The sequence below is a fragment of the Rhincodon typus genome, chromosome 9 (genome assembly GCF_021869965.1).
Source record: "Rhincodon typus isolate 14 chromosome 9, sRhiTyp1.1, whole genome shotgun sequence".
NCBI classification, from domain to species: domain Eukaryota; kingdom Metazoa; phylum Chordata; class Chondrichthyes; order Orectolobiformes; family Rhincodontidae; genus Rhincodon; species Rhincodon typus.
The window spans coordinates 17,020,455-17,034,352 of record NC_063340.1 but is presented as its reverse complement, the minus strand read 5'-3'; the positions used below and the strand labels follow the sequence as shown (position 1 = coordinate 17,034,352).

Here is a 13,898-nt window from a genome sequence, read left to right as displayed (position 1 = left end):
GGGACGAGCTGGACTGGTTTTGGGATGCGGTAGGGGGAGGGGAGATTTTGAAGCTTGTGAAATCCACATTGATACCATTGGGCTGCAGGGTTCCCAAGCGGAATATGAGTTGCTGTTCCTGCAACCTTCGGGTGGCATCGTTGTGGCACTGCAGGAGGCCCAGGATGGACATGTCGTCTGAGGAATGGGAGGGGGAGTTGAAATGGTTTGCGACTGGTAGGTGCAGTTGTTTATTGCAAACCGAGCGTAGGTGTTCTGCAAAGCTGTCCGCAAACCTCCGCTTGGTTTCCCCGATGTAGAGGAAGCCACACCGGATACAGCGGATGCAGTATACCACATTGGCAGATGTGCAGGTGAACATCTGCTTGATGTGGAAAGTCTTCTTGGGGCCTGGGATGGGAGTGAGGGAGGAGGTATGGGGGCAGGTGTAGCACTTCCTGTGGTTGCAGGGAAAAGTGCCGGGTGTGGTGGAGCTGGAGGGGAGTGTGGAGCGGACAAGGGAGTCACGGAGAGAGTGGTCCCTCCGGAAAGCAGATAAGGGTGGGGAGGGAAAGATGTCTTTGGTGGTGGGGTTGGATTGCAGATGGCGGAAGTGTCGGAGGACCAGTTAGTGTCATTTGGTTTAGTGTGGAATTGATGTGGTTTACATTAAAGATGAAACTGTTAAGGGCTTTGAGAAATAATTGAATAGGATTGCTGAACATTGACCTCTTAAGTGCAGCTGTGCTTAAGCCATTTTGCAAAGTTCTTTGAATTGGCCAAGGATAGATCAGGGAAGTATAGTAGAAGTGGTTGTACAATTTTTTTTGTTTTGATCGTCACTGGTTAAGAGTGAAAACACTTGCAGTGTAGGCAAACAAGTCCCACAAGTAGTAATGATCCAAATTACCAAGTAACCATTTTGTTATTGATATAAGGATGGAGTTGCAAAGTGAACTCCACTTCTTGTCCTTGAATAGTGAGGTGGTTCTTTAACGTTAGCTGGAACAGGCTTTCAGTTTTAACCAAAAGAACTGCGGATGCTGTAAATCGGGAACAGAAACAAAGTTGCTGGAAAAGCCCAGCAGGTCTGGCAGCATCTGTGAAGGAAAAAACAGAATTAACGTTTCTGGTCTGGTGACCCTTCCTCAGAACTGATGGCTGGGGAAAAAACGTCAGTTTACATGCAGAAAAAATTGAGGGAGATGGGCTAGGGAGTAAACGATAGGATAGAGCCTAAAGAGAGAGAACAACAGTTGGACAGACAAAGGAGCTAATAATGGTCAGGCTGGGAGGATGAATAGTTAATTGGGACTGTTAGTGACTAACAACAGGTGGTATGTAATGGGATGCTATGTGGTAACAAAGCCTGGTGTGTGGGGTAGGGGGCTGGGACATTGGTGAAGCAAGACTTCGTCTGCACTTCCCAGAATCTAGTCTACCGCATTCGCTGCTCGCAATGTGGTCTCCTCTACATTGGGGAACGAAACATAGACTGGGTGACTGCTTTGCAGAACACCTGTGTTCTGCTTGCAAAAATGACCCTGAACTACCTGTTTCCTACCACTTTAACACATCACCCTGCTCCCTGGCCAACATCTGTCTCCGGCTTGTTGCAGTGTTCCAGCGAAACTCAACGCAAGCTCGAAGAACAACACTTTATTTTTCACTTGGGGACCCTGCAGCCCTCCAGACTCAATATCGAGTTCAATAATTTTTGGGCCTAAACTCTCCCATGTCCTGGCCCCCTACCCCAAACACCAGGCCTTGTGATCACATAGCCTGCCATTACACCCGCCTATAGTTAGTTACTAATAGTCCCCATTAACAACTATTCATCCTCCCAGCCAGATTGTTATCAACTCCTTTGTCTGTTCAACTACTCTTCTCTCTCTTCAGACTCCATCCTATCATTTACTCCCTAGCCCATCCCCCTCCCTTTTTCTGCATATAAACTGACGTTTTCTCAGCCACCATCCGTTCTGAGGAAGGGTCACTGAACCAGAAACGTTAACTCTGTTTTTTCCTTCACAGATGCTGCCGGACCTGCTGAGCTTCTCCAGCAACTTTGTTTCAATTTTAACCTTTTGCCCAAAAGATGGCACAGTGAATAAAACCGTGCTTGCTCACTACCACATTGAAATGTTAATGTAAACTTGTGTGGTTGATGACTGCAGTGAGATTTGAACCCATGACCTTCTGAGGTTTTGAGTACTACTCACTAAGCAAAGCTGACATTTAGCAGATAATTAGAATTAATTTTGGGGGAAGGCAAGCAATTACGTACATGTTAAGCAGCATTTTTGTAGTGATCATTTCAAAGTATTGTAGTCTATTTAAATTGTGATTTTATTAAAAAAAAAACTGTCATTCATGAGATTGTGTTTACCAAATTTGTGCATGATCACACTAGTCAATATGCTGCAGTAAACCGGTGGTAGGTGCCAGAAACTGAACTCCCAGTCCAAGGCTACAGGTGAGCACCAAGCTTGGAAAAGAAGCATCTATTTACTTCGTGGTTTCCAGCTGCTGCCTGCTGAATCATCATATTGGGGAATGGAAACCTTGGCACCGATCTTAAGTGAAGAAAAACTGGAGTTGCGTCGTAGGATGTGATGGGTTTCAGTCAACCTCTCTTAGATAATTTACATATCTGGAACAGTAACTTCTATTTAAGTCAGTTTTAGAATTTGTCAAATCTGACTGGAGTAAGGCTTCAATTGAATTGTCTTCTACTCTTTCTTTCTTGCATACTTTTTAAAATAAAAGACTACGTAAAGCAAATTTTCACCCACCACTTTAAAATCCATGCAGTTAAAGTTTGGTCCTCCAGCCACAATGTAACTTTGACCCTGTGGAGGAGATCAGTTGTATTGACAGCATCGGGTTTACACTAGTGTTCCTGAGTGTGTGTGGTAGGAACAGTGGTCTAATATTTTGTCCAATGGCTTAGCAAGTTTATCTTGAGGTTTGAACACTGGGAAATGTTCTCTTTCCTTAACCATGTGACTCCTCAGCTTTGGGCGACCAGGGGTGGAGTGTTACTGCCAACATGACAGTGCTGCAGGAGTGATCCAACTGCAATTCTTGATTAATGAGGTTAGTTATTTGGGATTTTGTTTGGGGAATTTGGATTATTTGAAAAAGTTCTGAATGTTTCACTTTTAAAGCTTCTATGATCTTGAGATGTGTTACAGCAGATTCATTTTTAATTAATATTTGTGTCTGTCTTACTGTATAATTTTGAGTAAATCTCAAAACCAACAGGGTTGAGTTATCTTTTGCATGTTAAATATGTATTTTAAAAAACTGTTGAAAGAAATAATTGTTATATTTAACCTGCAATTTTGGCAATGTAAAGTGGATTGTAAGTTTATGGGTCAAAAATTATATTCGCTGTAACACAAGTTGAATTGAAATTTTTTATTTGCTTTTAAATGACCCAAACTTTGTGTACAAGCACTGGTATGTGATCTGTTGGACCTGAAAATTCCCAAATTCATGGTCTACAGACTGTGTATTTCACAATTTGACAAAATTGTTTCCTTTAAAGTTCTGGTATGTACATGACAATCCTGCTATCTCAGCATTGAGCAGGCTCAATTACGAATAGACACAAAAATCTGATGCTGAAATGTGAAACAAAAAGTGTATTGGAAAAACACAGATCTGGTAGCATCTGTGTAGAGAAAAACAAAGCTAGGGTTCTGAGTCCAGTGATCCTTCATCAGAACTGACAGTAGCTGCGAAAATTGGTATTTATGCAGATGATGGGGTAGTATGAATAGAGTACGTGGAGATGGAGGCCAGAGAGAGAGAGAGAGAGAAAAGGGGATAGGCAAACAGAACTAAAAGCCTAGAGAGAGTGAGAAATACTAGGTAGGGTGCTACTGAGAAGTGTAAATGGTTGAAAATGTGTTGGATGTGCAGGGACCCTGGTCCTCACTTTCCACCCTATCAGCCTCCATATCTAAAGATTCATAAAGCGCCATTTCTGCTGACTCCAGTGGGATGTCACCACCAGATACAATCGCCTCCCCTCCCTTGTCAGCATTCTGCAGGGACCGTTCCCTCTGGGCACGCTGGTGCACACCTTCTCCACTTCCAACATCACTCCACACCCCCATTGCACTTTCCCATTCAATTGCAGAAGGTGCAGCACTTGCCTGTTTACCGCCACCTTGATCATCCAAGACCCCAGACATCTTGCAAGTGAAGCAGAAGTTTGCCTCCACTTTATTTGATCTTGTCTACTGTGTTCACTGCTCGCAATGTGCTTTCCTGTACTTACAGATTGTAGGAACTGCTGATGCTGGAGAATCTGAGATAACAAGGTGTGGAGCTGGATGAACACAGCAGGCCAAGCGGCATCAGAGGAGCAGGAAAGCTGACATTTCGGGTCTGGACCCTCCTTCAGAAAAATCGAAATGTCAGCTTTCCTGCTCCTCTGCTGCTTGGCCTGCTGTGTTCATCCAGCTCTACACCTTGTTATCTGCTTTCCTGTACGCTGTGTCTCCCCATTACAGTCTGGGTGACCTCTTTGACACCTGCTTTTCAGTCTCTCAAAATGGTCTGAGCTGCCAGATGCCTGCCTCTTCAACACTGCTATTTCCGTATCAGCATTTTTGTCGCGGGCCTGCTGCAGTGCTGGCGAGGCTCAATGCAAGCTGGAGGAACGACACCTCATCTGTTCAGGTACCTTCTAATCTTCAGGACTCCACATTGAGTTTTACAATTTCAGAAGGTGATCACCATTCTCCATGCCTGTTACCTGCCCTCTCACCCCTAGGTCCTAGCAATGAGATAAGTACTCGGATTTTCACCACTGCTTCAAAAGTGTCAGAAATTTATTAAAGCCTCTTGCATGCTTCCAGGCCACCATATTTATCAAAAATGACCGTCTTGGCTTGAAAACTGACTCTTTCAAAACTATTGTAATCATTTCTTTCCCAAAAAATCCACCTTTGACCCATCCTTGCTATCCCATGACCGTATGTTCTCTAATTTATCTTTCTTTTATATGTGAGACTGTATTGATTTGTCTGAGCAAAACAAAGTCAAAAATTTATGATTATGCTACCTGAGCTCTGTTCCTGACATCTCTGCTGTCTAATAACCGATCAACTTAGTCCACAGAATCAGGAAGTGAATGAGTCAAAATTCAGGCCCAGTGCCTCATCTTAATGATCATTATAAAGCTGCCATTAAAGTAAAGCGTTTTAGAAACATCAATATTGAATAAGACTTGAGGAAGAACTCCCTTTTTTTTTGTTTGAAATAGTGTTGAAGGTTTTAAATCTGCCTGAAAAGAGAGATTGCCTGGAATTAGAGTCACATCTGGAAGATGGCAGTTCTGACACTGCAATACTGCTTTGAGTATCAGCCTAGATTGTTTTTACTCCAATCACTGGAGTGGAACTTGAACCCTCTACTTTTAGACAAGAGATGAAGGTGCTGCAACCAAGCAGTAGCAGAAACCATCAGAGGTACTTGGGCAGTAAATCAGCACAGCAGTTCAACCAGCATTTTGGTAAAGATGTCCTGTTGGATTAAGTACAGAAGTATATTTGTAGATACAAATGTTGTGATAAGCGTTTGTTTTGGCATTCTTCCGAAACTAAACTGACCCATCAGTCTGGAGATAATGTCTTTGCGTGTGTGTTTAACTACCTTGAGTATTAAATCAAACAAACCAAACTGCATGTAGGTGCCAAAAATCTTATGGGCTCTTGTGATGCACATATTAGGCAATCTCACCACAAAAAAACAATTTTTCTCTCGATCAAGCAAAGATACATAACCACATTTCTGGGCAACTTCTGAGTATTTGCTTGGGACTTGAATCAGCTTGGACTTTGTATATTCTACTGAGAAGAAGTTTGCTTTATGCATAACTTTGTGTGCATTGGTTTTATCCTGAAATCTGCGAAATATGTAAATAAGGGATTCACTGGAAGCATTAGCCCTAATCAACCTTCTACAAGAGGGAAACAAAATGACTTTCAGCACTTCAGGAATTCACAAATTGCTTTGCAACCTATGAAGTGCTTGCATAATGTTGTCACAGTTGTGATGTAGGAAATCTAACAACAAATTTGCAGTCACTGAAATAACAAGCTCACAGTCTTGATGTGTTGGTTGAGGGGTGAGTATTGACTTGAATGTTTGAGTTGTCCAGCTCTTATTGAAATAATGTGGTGATTTTTTTTTCATCCACCTGAGAGGGCTGATGGGCTTTGATTTAAGAATGCGAAATTGATCTACATCTGCATCTTACAGCCCCTGAAGGTTCTCAGCCATTCGGTGAAACCATGGCTCATTTCTGCCTAAACACCACTTTCCTGACTGCTCTGCATGTCTTCAGTTTCCAAAAAGCACTTCTTCAGCCTTGAATACACTCCAACATTGGAGCACCCACTGCCCTTGGGTATAAAATTCGCTAGGTTCTCAATCCTTTTGGTGAAGAAATTCCTCCTGTATACTGTATTAAATGGCAAACCTTTTATCCTGATTACCGTGGCCATTTTTCAGAATTCCCTAGCCTACCTTGTCAAGTCCCTTCAGGATCTTTGTATTTCTTAGTGAGGTCATCTCTTTCTTCCAAATTCCAGCAAGTACAGGCCCAACAGAAAACATTCTGGTGAAACGTTGCTATTTCATCTCTAAAGCACGTGTTCTTCCTTGGATATGAAGATCGAACCTGCCTGTAGTCCAGGTGTGGTCTCACCAAAGCCTAAGACAATTAGAGCAAGACTTCATTATTCTTGTATTCCCATGTCCCTGCAATAAAAGCAAACCTGTCATTTGAGTTTCAAATTGCTTTCTGTACCTGAGTGATAATTTTGCTCCTTTATAATGCATCCATGTCTCTCTCAACATCAGCGTTTGAAAGTTTAGAATAACTGTGATTCTTCACCTGCCACTTTGTTGCCCACTTATTTAACCTCTTTGCAACCACTGTATTCTCACAGCAGTAGTTTGCACCTAATTTTGTATCATCAGAAAACTTTGGCACAGTATTCTTGGTATTTTCTTCAAATAATTAATATAGATTGTAAATAGCTTAGACCCTGGCACGGACTCTCTCAGCAGTCCATGAGTTACAACTTGCTAACTTTTTTAAAAAAACCCTATTACCCCTACTCAATGTTTCCTGTGCACTAACAATTCTTCTGTTTTGTGATAGATTACCCCCAACTGCTTGAGCCCTTATCTTGGCAGAGTGCAGCACTTCCACAGTACTGCGCCAGAGTGTCGACTTTGATTATGTGCTTATCTCTGGAGTGATCCTTAAATTCACGACTTGCAGATTCCAGAGACAATCGATTTTAGCCCAGTGAAAAGTCTTGCCAAATCCTTCCTGACAGCCAAATCAGGAAAGGTGCTCATCAGCAGTCCATTAACTCCTGTAGGGAATACTGCTTTAGTATTGCAGAATGTTAGAAAAAATGTTTAGGTCATTAAATTAAGACATCATCTTCCTTTTCCAGGTGACATCCTACAGCTACTTTCTCCAAACGTCCTGTTTCACAGTTTCCTATGTTAACTGGGGAAAAGTTAAAGATGCAATGGTCTTTGAATAAAGGATGTGTGGGACAAGGGCAAAAGGCTTTTCTGCCTCAACATTTTTTTTTATATAAATAGTAGGTATATTTGCTAAATTTGCTGATGGCATAAGGATACGTAGGAAAGTTAATTGGGAAGAGGACATAACGAAGCAACAAATGTGTATAGGTGGGTTAAGTGAGTGATAAAAGATGGATGATGTGGGAAAACATGAAATTGTCCAATTTTGCTGAAGAATAAGAAAATATATCAAAATATTGAGAGATTGCAGAACTCTGATTTGCAGAGGGACCTGTGTGAATTGTAGAGGTTAGCATGAAATACAGCATATCATTGGGAAAGTGAGTAGAATGTTACTCTTTTATAGTGAGGGGAGTTGAATACGTAACTGAAACAGTTTCTCCAAGGTTTCACAGGGCATTGGTGAGACCACATCTGGAGTACAATGTACTGTATTGGTAGCCTTATTTAGGGAAGACTATAAATATGTTGGAAGCAGTTCAGAGAAGCTTCATTTAGACTAATCCTTGGAATGTGTGGGTTGCCTTGTGAGGAAACGTTTGACAGGCTAGACTTGTATGTGCTGGAAATTAGAGTAAGAGGTGACTTTTGCAACAGATAAGATCTTGAGGGTGCTTGACAGGATGAATGTGGAAAGGATGTTTCCTTTAGCAGAAGAATCTAGAATTCGGGGTTGCTGCTTAAATAAGAGATCATCCATTAATGACTGGGTTCAGGGGAAATTTTTTTCTGTGGGTTCTGAGTCTTTGGCACTCTTCAAAAGGCAACAGAAACAGATCTTTTGAATATTTTAAGGCAGAGTTAGATTCTTGATGAGCAAGGGGTTGGAAGGATATCAGGGATAGGTGGGAATGTGAGCAATCAGATCAGTCACTATCTCATTGAATGGCTGAGCAGACGTGAGGCCGAATGATCTACTTCTCCAAATTCATATATTTGTACATATTTCCATGTAATGAGCAAGGCAAAGTAAGGCAGGAGATGTGCCTCGTGCAAGTGTGCTGCTGTTTGAAAGCAAAAATAAGATCAAAATTGAAACACCCAATTGTCACAAGCCTTCGTGAATTCCACATAACTGACATCAGCTGCACTACTTGATATAGTCGTATTGGATACAAAACGTTTTTCTCTACTCGGATGCTGCCTGACCTGCTGAGTTTCTCCAATACTTTTTTTTAAACTTCAGGCTTTACTTTAGGTGAAAAGGCAGGTCTTGCAACTCCATTGTATGGAAAAAGTGCCTTGCAAGAGGGCTGGGTGATGGGGGTAATTGATGAGGATAGCAAAGTAACACTTGCTTTGGATACCTGATCAAACAGGAAAAAATAAAACAGTGTAGGTTAACGGGATATTGTGCAGTCTGGCTAGATATGTTATTCGATACAGAGAGCAGTTGTACCACAATGTTTATTTTAAGTCAAAATTTTATACATGTGTAGATTAATTACCAGCTCCCTCTGGGGCATACTACTATGACTTGTGAAAATGTGAAAAGATATAATGTGGTCACTTTTTTTTTTAAAAGGAAATGTGACCAGCTCAAGTGAAGAGGATGTTTCTTATCCCTGGGGCAAGTTGCTGCTCTGTTACAATTGTGATGAATTGTGAATGTTGGAAGTTGCTCTCGATTATTCCCTGATCGGAGTTTTCAACGGTTTCATTTTAAGCTGACAGTTTATGAATTTTCTTGCTTCTCTCTAGAAGTAGTAAAATTAAATATGGGGTGAACATCAGGAGACGTCTAACTGTAGTTAGGCAGAGCAAACCTGATTGTCTTCTCATTGTCTGTTTGTGTATTCAATTGTTGAAAGATATAATATATTTTCATTTTTCTTCAGGGAGCTCTTGTGAGTGCCTTGGCCGATGATACCTTGCATCTCTGGAATCTACGTCAGAAAAGGCCTGCAATACTCCATTCTCTTAAATTCAACAAAGAAAGGTAGAATGATTTTGCCAATTTTTTTGGCATTCAACTCCTTATAGTGTTCATTTTATGCAGCTCCTATGTTTTGAAAACTACTTTGAACATATGTTGCAATAGTTTGAGATTCATACTTTGCAGTATTTCATAACTTGTGCACTGGCAGTAACACCATAAGAACATAAGAAGTAGGAGTATTAATAGATCATTCACCCCCTCAAGCCTATCCTCCTGTTCTATAAGATCATAGCTGACCTGCCCAAGTTCTCAGTTCCTCTTTGATGCCAGCTCCTCTTGCCTTCAACTCCTCCATTTCAAAATTTGTCTACTTCCTCTTTTAATACTTTTGTGATCTAGCCTCCACAACTTTCTGGGGTAGAGAATTCCAGACATTCACTATGCTTGGGAAAAGAAATTCCTTTGCATCCCCGTTTTAAACGGGTGTTCCCTTATTCTTGAACTCTAGTTCAAGGTTCCTCCATTGGTAAAAACATTTTGTCAACGTTTACTCTGTCAAGCCCGCTCGGAAGTTTGTATGTTTGAATCAGATCGCTCCTCATTCTTTTAACAGTAATGAATAAGAGCCTAACCTGTTCAGCTGTTATTGATAAGTCAACCCTTTCATCCTAAGAATCAGATGACTGAATCCCTCATGAACTCCATCTAATGCCAGTGTCGCCTTTCTTAGGGGCCTAAACTGGGGACACAAACTGTGCACAGTACTCCAGGTATGGCCTTGCCAACACCCAGTACAGTTGTAACAAGACTTTCCTATTTTTAAACTCTGATCACCTAGCAATAAATGTCAAAATTCTATCTGCTGCTTTAATTACTTGCTGCAACTGCATGTTAACGTTTTGTGCACAAGAACGGTCAGATCCCTCTGTACTGGACACTTTGGAATCTGTCACCACTTTAATTAATAGCCTGCCTTTTGATTCTTCCCACCAAAGATCATGAGCTCATTTTTGCCAAATTTTGGTTCAGTCGCTCAACCTTTTTTGCACATTTCTTATGTCCTCCTCACAACATGATCTCCATGTTGTTCTCCAGTAAGCTCTGGAATATTTTGACCAATGTATCCATTATCTCTGCAACTACTTCCTTAAAACCCTTGATGCAGGTCATCAGGTAATGTGAATGTAAGTGGTGACTTATCTGCCTTCAGTCTCCTCAGTTTGTCAAATATCTTTTCCCTTTTGCTAGAGATAGTTAAAAGTTCTTATTAGCACATTTCTTACCTGATATTTTTAATATGTTTGATATTTTCTGCCATGAAAATTGCAAAATATTGGTTTAAATGATTCCTGTTGTTCCCTGTTATCAATTCTCTAGTCACATCTTCCAAGGGTCCCACACTCATTTTAACCATTCTTTCTTTCTGTTTATATTCCCTTGGAAGCTCTTCCTTTGTATTTTTATATTTCAGGCAATTTACTTTCATGATCAATTCTCTGCCTTTTTTATTAGATCTTTAGTCATCTGCTGCAGGCTTCAAAAACAATTTCCAATCCTCTGGTCTAACATTAGTTTTTGCCACTTTTTATTCCCTCGTTTTACTTGGACACTCTTCTTGACTGCCATTGTTAATCATAGATCATTCGTCCTTCTTATTTGAGTCCTTTTTGAGTGGAAAACGTTTTGATGAGTGTTATGAAGTATGTACTTAAATGTCTGCCACTGATCATCTACTGCCCTCTCTAGCCTGCTTTAGACCACTTCCTTCATGCCTCTGTAATTTCCCTTATTTAAGATGAAGATGCTGGTTTAAGACCCAAGTTGCTGTCCCTGAAACTGTATTTGAAGTTCTACCATGTTGTGATCTCTACCCCCTAGACGATCATTAACTAAGAGATCTCTTATCAATCCTACCTCATACCACACTTAGATCTAAAATACTTTGTTCCCAGGTAGGTTGTGCGATATACTGCTTTTAAAAAATAAATCCCTGATACAATTGGTCTTCCCCTTGCCCATCTGAATTTTGCAGTCAGTGTGTAGATTAAAATACCCATGGTAGTGGTAGTGCCCTCCTACATGCCCTCCTCCAATATTTCCCAACTTATATTTTTCCTACAATGATGCAATTCTGCAATGGCTTATAGACGACAACAGCTCATTATTTATTTCCCTTGCTATTACATTTTTCCGCCCAAACTAATTCAGTAACCAGAGGATACTGAACTTTAAGTTGTTGGTAGAAGTACCAGAGGGGAGTGAGAGTTTTTATACAAGTTATAATTTGGAATGCACTGTTTGCAAGTGCACTTGAAACCAATTCAGTTATTATTCAGAAGGAATTGCATATATACTTGAAAAGGGGGAGGATGAGATGATAGTATAGAAATGTCAATGGACTACTAAGTCATCCCAAGCCACACGTAGCAGTTGGTGGAATTTGAATTTAATTTTTAAAAAGAAGCATAAACATTCTGGAATGGAAAGCTAGTCTTGGCAATGGAGATCATGAAACTATTATTAACTGATGTTTAAAAACCCATCTGATCCACACGTGCCCTTTAGGGAAGGAAATCTGCTGTCTTTACCTGATCTGACCTACAGTGACTCCAGACCCCCACAAAGTGGGTGCCTCTTAACTGCCATCTGAAAGGCCCAACAAGCCAATCACATAAAGAGCAATTGGGGATAAGCAACATATGCTGGCTTTACTAGTGATGCTCACATTCATGAAGGAATTTAAAAAAAGAATTTTGTGTGAAGAGCTTTAGAAAAATGGCAGGAGAAGAAAAACTAATTGGATATGTCTTTGATAGAGGTGATGCAGACATAATTGGGGCTTTTATTAAAGTAGCCATTAAATTAGTTCAAAGCTGCGCTGCTTGTGGATCCCATCCTCTCACCCAAGGTAAACATGAGTGACAACTTTTTTTGCAAAGGGAGGTGAAATTAGAAGGGAAAGTCATCCCCAGGCCACACTTGCGTGCTGTGAGACACATGCCTAAGTAGCACTGAAAGCAGGTATCTCCCTCAGCCACAGGTGGTATCTATTCCCTTGAGACTTGGGGGGCGCAGAAAATAACAAAGACAACCTCCCCATTGCTCTTGTGGGAATGTAGTTGATGCAAGTGGAAAGGCAGGATGTCTGTAAGTCAGTAATGTTGAATTGTTGAGAGTGCAGGTAGTCATGGACTGAAATATTTTTAGTTGGATTGTATTGGTTTTCCTGTTCCTTGGAATATCAACAGTAGCAAAGCAACCACCAGATTACAGTAACTGTAGATAATTTTGAATCAATTGTCAATGACAAAATTCTTTGACCTTCTTGCAAATGAGTTTTATTGCTGTTCTTTGCTTTTGAACAATGGGAGTTCACTTCTAAATATCCAGAGTTGATCTCATTGATATTAGAAAATGTTATTTGTACACAAATGTGGTAGCAAGGAATCCTGCGCATGTTTTTACCCTTTCAAATTTGTTATAAAATTGAGCTGAAGTTTTGTTTTACCTGTCAGCCTGTTTTTCTGTTTGCGCAGAGGCTATGGCTCATTTACTTATTGAATTTATGGAGATATCAGGAAGCTCCAAAGTTGAAAGTTGATACATTTTCCTCAAACTGAAAGAGCAGAAAATGAATTGGCAGCAGAGGAGGGTAACTGAATATAACATCCAATGACCATACACCGTTATAGAGTCATAGAACTGTACAGCGTGGAAACAGACCCTTCGGTCCAACTCGTCCACGCTGACCAGGTATCATAAATTAATCTAGTCCTATTTGCCAACGTTTGGCCCACGTCCCTTTTAAAGCCTTCCTATTCATATCCCCATCCAAATGCCTCTTAGATTTTGTAATTGTACTAGCCTCCAGCACTTCCTCTGGCAGCTCATTCCATACGTTCACCACCTGCTGTGTGAAAACTTACCCCATATGCCCCTTTTAAATCCTTTCCCCCTCATCTTAAACTTGTGCTATTTAGTTTTTTATTCACTTGTGGGATATGGGCATTGCTGGCTGGCCAGCATTTATTGCCCATCCCTAGTTGCCCTTGTGAAGGTGGTGATGAGCTGCCTTTTTGCACCACTGCAGCCCATGTGCTATGGGTTGACCCACAATGCCATTAGGGAGGGAATTTCAGGATATGACCCAGTCAGTGAAGGAACGGCAATATTTCCAAGTCAGGATGGTGAGTGGCTTGGAGAGGAACTTGAAGGTGGTGATGTTCCCATTTATTTTCTGCCCTTTGCCTTCGAGAAGGAAATGGTCATGGGTTTGGAAGGTGCTGCCTGAGGATCTTTGGTGAATTTCTGCAGTGCATCTTGTACGTAGTATACACTGCTGATACTGAGCGTCAGTGGTGGAGGAAGTAGGTGCTTTTAGATGTAGCACCAGTCAAATGGACTACTTTGTCCTGGATGATGTCGGGCTTCTAGGTGTTGTTGGGGCTGCTCT

At 41.0% G+C, this 13,898-nt stretch overlaps 1 protein-coding gene across 4 annotated transcripts in view; it reads left to right on the top strand.

Annotated features, from left to right (window-relative positions):
• Positions 1-2,972: 2,972 nt before the first annotated feature.
• The window catches only part of stxbp5a (syntaxin binding protein 5a (tomosyn)), a 174,938-nt gene continuing 164,012 nt past the window's right edge, over positions 2,973-13,898 (top strand). For 2 of the 4 annotated variants that reach the window (XM_048600656.1, XM_048600654.1), the window contains exons 1-2: positions 4,538-4,674; positions 9,405-9,505. In XM_048600656.1, coding sequence (XP_048456613.1) covers positions 4,564-4,674; positions 9,405-9,505 — 212 coding nt within the window. In that variant the 5' untranslated portion in view covers positions 4,538-4,563. Of the gene's footprint in view, positions 3,079-4,537; positions 4,675-9,404; positions 9,506-13,898 lie in introns of those variants that run through there. The other 2 variants (XM_048600658.1, XM_048600657.1) reach the window with 2 other exon arrangements.